Below are 13897 nucleotides of genomic sequence, written 5' to 3'. Positions count from 1 at the left end.
TTTTTATTATAACTGATCATGTTCAAAATTACAAAAATAAGACTTGGATTGTAGTAAAGCAGAATCATCCTTTACCAACATTTTTACAAGCTGTCAGAGGTCAAAGTTTTATTCCAATTTTCTTTCTCAATTTTGTCAAATTTAGTATGTACTCTAATTTTCGTGAGTTGGCCAAATAGCAAAATGAACGTCTTGATTGGTTGTCAAGTTAATATGCACCAAACTGTTCTGTGTTGTTCAGTTATCCCATAGAAAAGTAGCTAAGTTGACTTGGACACTGACCTTTCTTTAAAAGTCACAATTATAATATTGGTTTGAAAAAAGCAGAATTAAATGTTCTCATTATATTGTCAAAAGCCCCACTTCTCTCCCCTCATCTCCTCTTTGGATTTTTAAATACCTCAGTGGGGCTAAATGGCTCTATCGTGGGATGTCACTGATTACTGGATGCAGGCCCTAAGGTGATTTGAGAAGCAAAATATTGATCTTAACTGGTCTCTTTCCTTCCAACTCTGTACTTATCTCCCAGGGGAAGCTGACCGTGCCATCTTCTCTTTGTCTTGTTTTTTTGTTAATGTCCCTTGTTTGTGTCAGTTTTATTCCCTCTCCTCCTGTCTTCTCAGCACTAATTGCCGCTTCTCTAAGCCCCATGAATTCAGAGCACGGATCCAGATTCTCTTTCATTCATCAGGAGTAATAGCAATTAATACAAATATTACTTGATTATTAAACTATTATAGCTGCTCTGTAAGCTCAGGGTAATATGGTTGAAGGGGTTTGAAGAGCCTTTTTTTTCTCCAATTCTTGAAATTTTCAATCTCTGTGTGGTGCCTTTGTTCTAAGGAAATAGACTTAGCCTGATATACAAAATGGGAGTACATGGAATTAATTATAACATTGTGTGAGATTTGCTTCACTGGCTCTTTCAGCTTTTAGTGCTGTCTTTACTATGATAGAAGTAATATTGTTGTCAAGGCAACCAAATTGTTAAGCACCGAGTTTGTCTGCTTTGCCCTTTTTTTTTTTTTTGCCGCTCAGTCCACTGCATAATGCCTGAAAGCCTCAGTCCCTCAGTAGAGATGAATTTCTTTGTGTCTTCAAACTGAAACCGTCGCAGTGTCGAAGCGAAATGACATGTTTTTGAGGAAATGGTTTGACAGGAGATGGCAGGAGACGGATCCCTGTCTTGATCAGGGGGGGGTTAGTTTTCCTCCCGACTGAGCTACTGGCACAGTGACATTCGCATGTTGAGTCTGAATGCACGACTCCACCAGTAGACCAAGGTGAGGCTATTTCACACTCTCTTGGACTTCAAAGCCATCGTATGGGTGCAGCTTGGATGTGCTCGCTCTGTTGGAGATGTGTCCCCTCTTTTGATTCCTCACAGGAAGGGCAAATCCGTGACAGTCTGCATCTCTCTTTTGAAATCACCTAATCTTCATCGACTTTATCATTTCGGTCTATCTCTGATCTTAAGCGTCCCAACCTCTGCTCCTCTCCTTAGTGCACTGTCGCACCAGAAATGTGACAACTTGTGGGTTGCGCAGTAGCTGCTGTTGCTTGTGGCTAGTTCGTAGCAAAATAGATGTGAAGAGGATAAAACACTATTGCAGCTGCTTCTCATTTGGCAGAGGAGGGTTAGACAAGAGTGGATGGCACCACGTTGTTATGGTAGCTTCCTCCATCTTGGACTCTCCAGTTGTCTTTGTTCCCTCAAAGTACTGATCGCAACTACAAGAATGTCGTAGTTCACTAAACTAAACTGAAAGTAGTGAACAAACTGACTGAGCCTCTGTTGGTCAAGTTTTGAAAAGCAGTAGTTTTTGCTCTAATAAATGCTGCTCTGACAAGTCATGGATGCGCTAGAGAGTGGGATTTCATCAGTACGGCCTTGAGAAACAGGAGATGCTTGAAGCTTGGTGCCATACAGACGACTCTCAGTGCTAGCTGGTGAACTAATGGTGAGCTAATTGCTAACTCGCCTGCCAGCCGGAAGGATCATAAGGTTGATCTCAACACTAAATATTTGCATGGATTTACTTTGTCCCTGCAAGCATCAGACACACATTGTATGTGATGGCAGGACTTCAATATACCTATTTGTGTTGTCAGTGTAAAGCCACTCCCACCAGCTGTGTCAGGCAAACAAAGTCTGTTCAGTTACTCCTTAAGACTGCGTACATTTGAGTATTATTATGTTTCTTCAACAAATATAGAAACAAGGAAAAGGGAGGAAAAATAGCCTGAAAAGGGAGAATGTTAAAGAAGGTGGGAGGGAAAAGAAATGAAAATATCAGAAAGCGCTAAAAGGGAGGAGATAAAAGAGACGTGAGACGAGGTGCATGTCATTACGCAACTGCATTCAAATAAATAGTTTGGGAGTTTAATTCTCTTTGATGCATTATTGGCCGGTTACTCAGCAGTCATTTATGGACTGCTTGAAAGAGGGAGGCAGTTACAGTAAAAGCTTGGATAGGTGGCATGATGCAGTTCAAAGTGATAAGATCCAGGAATTGAGACAACAGTTGATTTATGGGAACAGGAGCAGAGAGAATTCAGGGCATCCCAGGCAAACTGAACTCAGTGCACTGAATCCGTAGGTAAAGAGATGTTAATTGCCCCGTGTTATTCTGTTATTACGTGATCTTCATTTCCTGGTTTGGGTATTGGTTGTCAAACAGTTTAGAGGATGTTTCATCACATAATGAAAAGGACCAAATGTTTAACACCACTCTTTCATTTGACAAATATTCCTGTGAGAGCTGAAAGAAGCCTGCTTGCCAACATTGGTGCAGCTTTGACCAATGCAGGAGAAATATGTAAATTTGGATGACTATGTCACCAACTTTCTAGAAACTTTACATGCGTTACACTGTAAATCACAAAAATTACTTACTATATTAAGTTCTCTTGAAGCTGTGGTGTCTGCAGGTTGATCTGCTGCCCCAGCGATTAAAACTCTTTACAGTTTGATTTACCTGGTAGTTAGTTATTAGCTTTTATAGTAAAAGATGGCTGTGAGTCTTAAGCTGCCTCATAGCCAGTTTAAAAGAGGGGTTTAAATGTCCAAAGGCAGAGTCACAGGGAGCACTTACACATACGGATATTGTAGGTAAGGTGCAACATGGGTGTTGGGGGTAGGGGGGCAAGTCTTTAAGCCGAACAGTGGGGAAGGGCTAAATGGTTGTAGAGTAGACTCAGGGGCAGCATTAAGCAGGAGGATGAGCAAAGACAGTCTGTATAATATAAAATCAGCTTTAGTATAGTGCGGGGTAAGAGGGCAGGTAGGATTTCACATTAACCTTCGATTCACTTTCATATCTCTAAAATCTTGCCCCATGTGCTCTCTGTGTTCAGCCATAGCTTATCTTGGAGGTGTAAAACAACCCTTTCTCAAGGATGATATACCAGGAGACATAACTGAGTGCTGAAGTACTTTGCAGCAGCCAGTGGCTTTTAGGTAAAACTGTCAGTCAAGCCAGTGTGGGCAGCCAAATTTAGCTCTCTGCTAGAGCAACCTCTGAATCCTACATTCAGAGGTTTAGCAGCTTAAATGTAGCTTAGTACAGGGACAGAGTCTGGTGTCGGCTGCTGAGGCCAATGATGGGTCAAGACATCCTTTAACATTAGTATAAGGCCTCTGTAGGGATCCTCACCTTGCCTATGGTACGTATCACACTGGGTATTGAGGAATATCATGCTGTGTGGATTGATGATGTTAAGGCATCCACTGCACAGAAAGCATAATCGAGTTTTTATATACTACAGCTCTCCTGCACATAACATATACAGGCTCATGTAGTAAAATCCAGTTCCAGTATTACTATCACTACTCAGTGCTACCTGCAAAAACCCATTTATGAGCACGTCACATGCAAAGTTTCTTCTAAGGAAAAACAATATTTAGGTTTAAATGCACACAAGATGCAGTGAAGCAATGACACAGCAGTGAAGATAACCAAAATAGCTTTAAAGAGCTGCAGACATGCATTTGGTCACACTAACTAGTGTAGTGTCAGATTTTCAAAAATATTGATTTGAGACCCATACATACCTGTGTTAAATGTCCCACCAGAGTAAAGAATGACACTGAAGCTCCAGGTATAATTACTCCCATTGTAAATCAACATTGCCTTTCCTATACATGCAGACAACATCTGCAGGCATTCACTCATTAATGCTACAGTTGGTGGTCAGTGTTCGTCCGGTTCTGTGCCTGCATGCAAATCACAGCTGGTGCTCACCCAATAGCATACTTGCATGCAAATCAGTTTGCTCAGTGAAGGTAGAGCACCTTGTGTAATCACGTACTTTTATGCAAAGCCAGGTTCAAATGCAGTTCAGCCAACTTTTTCGTTCACCAGCAAAACACCAAATACAGATGTGAGGACAGACAAAAACCTGCGTTAAACCCTTGTTGTCCTATCCGCCCACATATTCACCATGCGCATACAGTAGCAGGGACAAAAATGCGATCAGATAAGGATGCAGACTTTACAGAAAACAAGATTTCATGCAAATACAAGGGATAACCTCCAAAAGTGTGATTAGATTGGTCCCTGTCCAAGAAGCAAATCTGGACACAGATTACAGTTTGATAGGTATAAATGGAGCCATATGTGTTTGAATGCAAGGCAGATTCTGAAATGTGAGGTGCCAGTCTGCTCTCCCATGCTGTTCCCCATCAATCCTCTGCTTAGCATGGCCTCTGGAAGGCATGGCGACACGTGAAAGACATATTCCATTTCCTGCTCCAGCAGCACTATCAGTGTGTCCCATTCCCAGGGTAAAATGGACCAGGCCTCCCCCGCCAGGAGAGACGCTCACACACCAGCAGGCTGCTGGTGGGCTGAGTGAATTTCCTTGGCAATGGCTGAGCTGGGGATGGTCGGCATAAAGCAACAGTAGGAAGGTACGCTACGTAATCACCGGTGGTATTTGGAGAGCTGGAAAAACTCTGTATGTGGATTTCAGATAATTAACGCAGTTGCCTTAAAGGCAAATAATGTATAATGTATGTTTCTTTCTGTATAAAGATTTCATAGCACAACTAGAAACAGGTAGTCCGAGGAATTTGTGAAAAGGTGTATATATTTGCATTTCAACTCTGATACTGGACTTTTTCTCCTAAGAAACATGTCCTTCAAATTAATAGGTGAAATATGCTGTTTGTCCATTTCTTGTCGAATGATACTGAAGTGTTTTCTGGTCTCATGCAGGAAGCCTACATGCAGGACAACAACATCATTTGACTGTGCCTTTCAAAACAGCCGTTGGAGAATAAAATCGGTTTTATGATCTGACAACGTTATGGTTAAGGTTTGGTTAGGTTTAGAGAAATATCAACATTTGGGTTTGTCGAAGTTAGGTGACCTTTGCCATCATGGCTACAGTAGTAACTGTGTGGTTAAGCAGAGGGAACGATCGTGATCATGGATAGAAGAAACTAACCTTGACCAGCGTTCACGATTCCTTCGGCCCCTAGAGGGCTTTGTCACTTGAGCGTAAACAGATTTAATTTGGTACTTTGCTGAAATCAGTGAAACTATCATTTTTCAGTCTCCATTTAAATCATGACTCAAATATTTCCCACATCTTTAAAGACCACAGCTTTTCCATATTTTATGCTGCAGAGCTTTAGAAATTTTGATGTATTTTTCTACCCTCCCAGGCATCCAGTGTCTCCCTTTTAGTTCCGTACAATATGAAAAGCAGCAAACAGATTCCGGTTGCTTGACTACTGAACATAACACAAAGAAGTTACAGGAGACTGATATTTGATTTTACTCCTTGAATTGAATGGAAATCAATGGGTGTCTGTAGCAGTTAGGAAATAACATTCTATTGTCACATAAACCAATTTGTAGTGTAGACACAAAAGATTTGTCCCAACATTCAGTTTCAGTCTTTGTGTGTGTGTGTGTGTGTGTGTGTGTGTGTGTGTGTGTGTGCGTGCGTGCGTGCGTGTGCGTGCCTGTAAACCCACTTCCACCACAGAGTTGGCATCATACATGTTCATTGAAGACTAATCAACAGAGCGCAGTGTGTGTCTGGTGAAACTGGCAAGGTTTTAAGCTCATCCTGATCTTTTAATTAGTCTGATTATCTAAACAGCTGTCTACTGGCGCTCCCCCTGACTTTAACGCTCACACACATACACACACACTCTTACACAGCGTGATAATGCTACATATGTGACTGCCGACGGGTGCCCTCAAAGCAGGGTGTGATAAATATTGTCAGCACAGCTCTGACAACAGTGGCCCAAGCTGTGACTTACTGTCAGCGCACCCTCTATGCTGGATTTTTGTTGATAGACTGGAAAGTTTTCAGACTTCTGCAGGAGACTGAAGACTTGGCTTTGACAATGCTGCTGAAATCTTTGTTTAATACTTTGAGTGTTTTTTTATATGCGTGTGTGTGTGTGTTCTACAATTATGTCTTTCATGATGATCTTGCGAGCTTGAGTCAACACAGAGCCGCTTCTAAACTGTGCGCCTGCATGAACTGTTGATACATGAGAGATGATACGTACGACATTTGGTTACTTCATTGTCTCTTTTTATGAGATGTGCTGCATCGCTGCAGTAATTCGTTCGATGTTGTGATATAAAGCGCCTAATTAATTTTTTAAAATTCAGTTCTTCACGCAGGGACTGACGGCTCAGCAGAGGCACACATTTCAATCCCCACAAACTTAGTTACCTTTTGATAATTTCTGATCACATTTTTATCTTTCAGGTTTAGAATTGAATTTGCTAGCTTGAATTCTATTTCATTTATTATTCCTGGCTTGGTTATTTGATGGAAGAACAATATTTTTATTTCTGCTTTGAATATGCACATCATATGCTCCTCTAGATGTATATTCATTAAATAGTATTGTCACTGAGGCTGTCTTCGTGCCCCTGCACACTGAAAGAGTAGAATCATGTATTAAAGCTTCAGTAGACAACTTTTATAAAAATAGCTTTTTGTCCTATTTGCTGAAACTGCCACTGTATCCTGACAGGGGAACATGAGACAGGTAATCAGGTCCCTTTGGTTTGGTCCCTAATGGCATCTGCAAGAATTCACCGTGCCTGAACAAAATCAGCCAATCAGGGCAGGAGGAGTCTCTAACAAGCAGTGTCAGTCACTGCTTGTGCTTACGCTTCCCTCCATGCTCTCACTCAGTCAAGCTCAATATCTTCAGTGTGTGGCTTCAGGAGGAGCTTTAGAAATGTTTGTCTTGCAAAGAAAAATATGTAAATAAGTTAGCGATGTACAGGCTTACCATCTATGTTGCTGTATTAACTAATGTGCTAGCTAATGTTAGCTAAGCAAACTGTCAGTTTCAAGCAGACACACACAAAGAGACACACATGGTCGAGTGGCCAATAAAGACTTAATGGAATTTTGATGGTCCACCGGCTCACTGATATGGCAGCCCACCAGGATTTGTCCTGGTGTGCCAGACGGCCAGTACACCATTGATATGAAGCTTTGATATACTGATGTGAACGTTACCGTACGTTCAGCAACACTGTAACAATGCTGTTATCACAAAGTTACAGTTTATTTCTAAATACACAGGCAATGATATGATGGCCAAATATATAGCTACAATATAGCCAGGTCAGAACTGTAGTGTAATGTAGTATAGTGTAGTATAATATAGTATAGCGTAGTGTAGTGTAGTATAGTTTTCAACTGCAAACCAAAGTCAATAAACCAATAGATAATTAAAGGGGAACTTTGCTGATTTTCAACCAGCTTTTTATCATTCCAATGCAATTGGTAAATGTCAATAAACCATGTTAAACTTTCCTCCATGTCGCCTGCAACCAGAGCTCCCTGCTCATTTGCCAGCATCTCTCAAACTAGAGATTGTTCTTCAGCTTTTTTGTCTTCAGATATTCTGGGCTTCTACCATGTGAAGGAATTATTGTTTGGAGCCAGCCGGTGACGAAAACGTTACAGTGCATTCTGGTTGTTGTAGGTTTTCTACCTTTTGAGCAAAAGGGAAAACCACAGCCCTTTTCTCTGTTTTGTCTGGTCATGTAGCATCAAAAAATATTTGCACCTTTCTACTGCATAGACGGCCCAAATGATGAAAAGATGCTGCAGCTGAGCTTCACCTGAGTGAAGTTTCAGTGGCAGACAGCGCTCCTCTGTGAGCTCCACTAGTTGTTGCCAGGGTATGAGGCAGTTAGCCGTTATAGCACCTCTATCCCCTGGAGGAGCCAGCTGCTCTCTTGTTTTTTGACTCTCCACAGGCTGTTCTTTCCCTCCCGGTCTCCCAGGGGTTTTACATGACACCTGCTGAGTTTAAATGGTGGATTGGCTTCCTCAGCAGAGCAACAATGATTTTCATTCACCCATCTGTTTAGGAAAGGGTTATCATGGCTGTAAACATGCTTGAAATGCCTCCTAAACTGCAAAGAGGAGTTTTTTCATCCCACATTTTTTGTCTTGAATGCACAGCACCGTTTCTGTTACCTTTCCACTTTGACCTTGAGGAAATTATGACTGAATAATGGAAATAATTTACCCTTGATTGTTGTCATGTTCCAGTAATTGGCTCATGCTGTGGTTTTTCCTGAGGTACTGTCAATCCGCAGCCTCTATGGTCTCCTTTTTTTTCCGATCACCATCCGCTCCCCTCCCTGCTCCCTCTGTCATGCACATTTCCCCATCGGCACCGTCACATATCAGTTGTGTCATGGCAGCTGCACTGTCAGAACTGTAAGAGCTGATGAGGAACAACCTCGAGAGAAAAATGAGAGAGCATCACATCTGTTAAGATGACCTCCTTCACCCTCATACACCTCACTGACTCCAGACCAGCGGAGCCGCTGCAAGAATTGGACTCCCTTGTGCTGCTGTATGCACACACACACACACACACACACACACACACACACTCACACAAAATCTATTTTTGGATACATGGCCAAATATTGGGCCATATTGAGGAGAGCTGCAGTAACCAGTGTGTGTTCTAACTGCTGCTCAGTGACGGTGAAAAGAGCCTCAGATGGTCACATACTGTTGATGCTGAGAAGATCATTTGACTGATTGATTAGTTGATCAGCAGAAAATCAGCACCTCAACAAAAGCTGAATGAATCTGATTATTTTGGGAACAATAATTGATACAAGATTATGAAGAGTCAGGGTTTTTTTCAGATGCCATGTGGAGTGTTAGATGGACATTTTTGACAGGGAAGAGGAGAAAAACTGGTGATGGTCGGTGATCAAACAGGCCAGTTAAATCCTAAATATGAAGAGGCCTATCTTGCTTTCAAGTTCACAGTCTAGAACAAGGAAGTCTTATATTTCTGGGACAAGCTGAATTTGCTTTTCTTTTTCACAGAAACATGCATAAAACAGCATTAATTTTATGTTATTGACAGACTTATTCCAATAGAATTCAACCTGGTGCTTTTTGCTCCATATTTTGAATCATTTGTCAAACAGAAAAGCCAGATTTTCTCTGCTTTACATCATTTTATATGCAGGTATTTGACTATTGATCAGACAACTAAAGTTGTCACAAAGATACCACATTTGGCTCTGGGAAAAATGGGATTTTTCCCCGTTTGTTACATTATATAGACATTACTTAAATTAATAAATGAATAAAAACAAAAAACGACAGATAATGAAAATGTATTTTGCAGCCGCCTTACTTTACAGTTATATAGATAACAAAACTAAACTAATGTCTTTAAAAACTCTGCATGCTCTTCCTGGTTTTATTGCCCTTTGATATAATACCAATAAAATGTGACGTTGTTAGCTTCCATTTCCATTTCCCTTTAAAGTCAAGCTGTGTTCGCGGGCTTGCAAATGTGAGTACAAACATGTGAATGTATGTCATTACCAAAGGGAAAGAAGAGAAGGAGATAAATTGAAAGACTGCATTATCAAAACTGGCCAAAAAAACTGCGACAGAGTAAACAAACAAACAAAAACCTAATTAGTGGGAATTACGCTCTGTGGGTGTAAAACGGCACTGAGTTGACGATGGAAGAAGGTCAGAGCCAGGCCACTGGATGGGGGGGTGGGGGGGGCATGTGATGTGGCATGGGATGGCTTTTAATCTGAAAGAGGCACATAAAACAGATGTAGTGCCCTGTGCTACAGATGGGGGGCATTGTAGGACTTGAGAATCTGGAGGGATCCAATAGAAAAAGGGATCTCAGTGCGATAGGTCCCCACCACCAGAGCTGCGTCTCAGCGGTCGCTCTCCCTCACTCGCAGCAACACACTCTCTCCTGCACACACACCTCTCCCCTTCCCCTTCTCTTTCCCGCTCTCTGACACACACACAGTTTCTCTCCCTTTGCCTCGGTGTCTCTCAGTCACTCATTCTAGCGCGCTCTCCTGTTTCATCTCTCCACCGTGGAGTGCCGAGAGAGGTGATCCGATTCTCTGGCTGGCTGGCTGGCTGGCAGTGACTAGTTTGGGGCAAACCGAGACAGAGTTGGAGACCTGAGGGACAAGACAGTACAGAGGGAGGGGGGGGATTCCAGCAGGAAAGATCCAACGCAAGATTTCCTCCTCTGGAGATTATTTGCATCACAAAACCTGTGGAAAGAGGACTCTGACACTATACTGGCTGCACAACCGCTGTCCACACAAGAGGTGCCATTTAGTGTGTTAATATGCGTGTGTGTGTGTGTGTGTGTGTGTGATTCTGAGTCTGCTCACCTTTTCAGTATGCAGATTCATTGGCTTGGCTTCTTTTCTCATGCAAATGTAAATTGGCTGGTCGTGCGGCTTTGACAGAGACACAGATGGAGCCGGTCTCTGTAATTCAGGTTTGCATGATTATAATGCAGCGCTCCGTGAATTAGTTCAGCTCTGATGGATTAGTGCACGCTCCTGTGTGTGTGTGTGTGTGTGTGTGTGTGTGCGAGCGTGTTGAGAACACACGAGTGAAGAACCAGAACGTGCTAAATAAAAGATCTCCCCAATATGACAGAAAACTTCCAAACTAGGTTATTCTTGAATTAATGTGCCGCTCATTGCGTTTTCCTACAATTTCATCCACCTTCTGTCTGAACGGTTGCATGTGTGTTAATGTTCGGATGCGTCCGTCTGCACATGTGTGTTGCTGTCATGTGTGGTCTCCAGCATATCGCTTGGATGTCACTGCCTCAGGATCACAGAGGGAAAAATAAGAGGGGGTGAGGGGGTAGCAGCTAAATGCAATGTGGCACCATGCCAAGTTGCTGCTTTAAAGAGGATGTTGAAGGTGAGACGAATGTCTTTTCAGCCTGTGCACCCACTCCGTCGGTCGCTCTGCTGCTTCACCTCTATGCAGAGGAGCAACAAGAACGACAAGTGTGTTGGGTATAGCGGCAGCATGAGGAATCCCTTAAGTAACGTCAGTTGAGCAACCCCCACCCCCCTTATACGTCCTGTCCTGTCTCCATTTGAAATGTGATTGTGAGTGTGTGGTGAAGTAGATAGATGGAGTGTTTGTTGGGGAAAGGGGGGTGGAGTTGATGCCTGTTTTAGCTTGCTGCCCCTTTCTACTCCCCCGTGGGATTTGCCCTTGCCTTCCATCTCTTCCTCCATTTCTCTGTCGCTCCCTCCATCACTCTCTTTTTTTTATCCTCTGTCCTGCTGAGCCAGCGTGATTTACTGGTTTAAAGTGGAAGTCCATTCACAGAACTGGGACTGCTGGAGAGATGAAGGGGAAGGGGAAGGGGAAGGGGAAGGGGGGTGGGGGGGGGGTGGGATGGACTCAGGTGAGGGTGAGGAAGAGGAGAATGGCGGTAAAAAACATCCCCCGGGGGTGTCTGCAGGTGATTTATATGTAGACATTTCTCCACACGTGTTTGGCCACCGTTCCAATTAACACCTCCACCAATCCGTGGCTGTACTTGACAGGTGCTGAATCCAAGAGAGGGCAGAGTGTGTTCATTAGTGATGGCTGTGTTTGTTTGTCGGGATTTAGCAAATTCAAATTGTTTGCTGTGGTTTTCAGTGATTTCTGGGTCATTTGCCACTGCAGCTTTTTGAGCTTCCTCTTCTTGCTCTTGAAGTTTGGAAATTGCACAGAAAACATTATGAGTCAGGCAATTTCTGTCCGGATAATTCACAAATACATCAAGCTGTCCCCATTTCTGATCAAGAAGGACTCTCTTTTTCCTCAAGCCATTTCTTAAGTTCTATAGGATTTTTCTTTGCAGCCCTTCAAGTCTTAGTGATTGATTTGACGGAGGAGGTCTCTTTCTGATTACTCACTCCTGTCCCTTGTGTTCCTCCAGGGGGCGTGATAGACAAGGACCTGCGCCACTACCTCAACCTGCGCTTCCAGAAAGGCTTGGTTGACCACGAGCTGCAGCAGATCATCCGGGACAACCTCTACCTCCGCACCGTCCCCTGTGAGTTACCTTGTCCTCAACTCACCTCCTTGACTGAAACCCTTTTGGTATTTTTTTCCCATGGCCAGACCTTCTGGGGCCCCAAAAGATCCAGGTTCACTATGTGGCACTTTGCTTGTGGTAAACAGTTACTTCACAGATCTATGATGCCACAACAATAATTCTATGGGACTCTCATTACTGTAAGAGACAGATTAAAGAAAGAAAGGTAGAAAACAGTGAGCATATTTTTTGGTATCTTTGCCTTTACAGTGAAGCAGATAGGACACGGGAAAATGCAGGGTATGACATGCAGCAACTTTGACCAGTGGAATCAGACCGGCGACAGTTGCGACCGTGGGACACATGCTGTAACCATTCGCCTACTAAAGTGCTCCAACATTAAGCTCTTTAAGGTGGATCGTTCAGTAGCCAACCTTAAGCTGAGATTGTTTGTAGGTTCTCGTAACGTATTACAATTTTTTTTATATCAAATTACTACAAACTCATTGACGTGGACTGAACCTGAGGTAGTAGTACTCTAACACAGGAGTGCTTGGTTTCTTGCGCTCCAAGGATAATAATGGCTAAGCTGCTATGTAAATAGGAGGCATGAAGGTCAATTAGGCCTCTCTAGCAGGTGAATCCGACCATATGTCTGATTTTCATCGCTGCTTATGATTCTCCCTACTTTTAGAAGTACAGTATGCTTTGATTAAATCCAATATTCCAGATGGGAAGAGTGCGTGATGACATACTGTCTGTCCCTTGCTGATATTGGCTTCAATCCCAAAACGCCCAACTGTCTTTCTGTGGTGGTAATCAATTAGCTGCTGGAGTGTTGGTTTTGCTGGAATCAGGCTCGTCTGGAAGTTCAGCCCTTTAAATTCAAGTGTTGACTGCAGCCCAGTGTCTCTAATTAGCTGCATTAACTGCATCACAAGAGCACACTGTTGAGCAGCTGAGTGTTGTGTAGGCAATCAAAGATAAGATCTGGAGGGCTTGAAAATATTGATATTTGGTGTTTTTAGTTCAGGACAGCATTTCGAATTCAGCGCTGATCTGGGGCCTCTGCGTTGTATGTGAGTGCATGTGTGTGTGTGTGTGTGTGGCCTTTATCAGGCTTATTAAAGCCCCCGTTTCTTATATGAGCTTCGACTTACTGATGTTTACTCCATATTCTTCTGATTCCTATATGCCATTTGTTTGCTGAACATGTGCTCATCTCATCAGGCTATGATATTAAAAGGTGTCTTTGGGGTGTGTATGAGCTCTTATCTGTGTATGGTGTGTGTGTGTGTGTGTGTGTGTGTGCTTAGCCTTGTCATGCCATTAGGCCCAGCTGTCTGGTGGCTAACTCTCCTCTGAATCCTTAATGGATGTGCATTCTTCAAGGCCAGGAGCAGGCAGATTTCACTGCAGCCACTTTTTCTGTCCCCCTCTCTGAACAGAGTACAACAGGAGAAACAAAAGAGAGCTATTTGTTTGCAGCAGAGGCCTAATTTTCTCTGATAACCACTCACAGAGCCACTGCCG

General features: G+C 42.9%; 1 protein-coding gene across 1 annotated transcript in view; it reads left to right on the top strand.

Moving 5' to 3' along the window:
* magi2a (membrane associated guanylate kinase, WW and PDZ domain containing 2a) overlaps nucleotides 1-13897 on the top strand; it is a 212417-nt gene that overhangs the window by 53659 nt on the left and 144861 nt on the right. Inside the window, exon 3 of the mRNA XM_070853563.1 lies at nucleotides 12266-12382. Coding sequence (XP_070709664.1) covers nucleotides 12266-12382 — 117 coding nt within the window. The remainder of the gene's footprint in view (nucleotides 1-12265; nucleotides 12383-13897) is intronic.

The sequence above is a fragment of the Pempheris klunzingeri genome, chromosome 22, assembly GCF_042242105.1.
Source record: "Pempheris klunzingeri isolate RE-2024b chromosome 22, fPemKlu1.hap1, whole genome shotgun sequence".
Classification (NCBI taxonomy): Eukaryota; Metazoa; Chordata; class Actinopteri; order Acropomatiformes; family Pempheridae; genus Pempheris; species Pempheris klunzingeri.
Note: the sequence above shows the minus strand (reverse complement) of the source record. Positions and strands in the feature narration are given on the sequence as shown.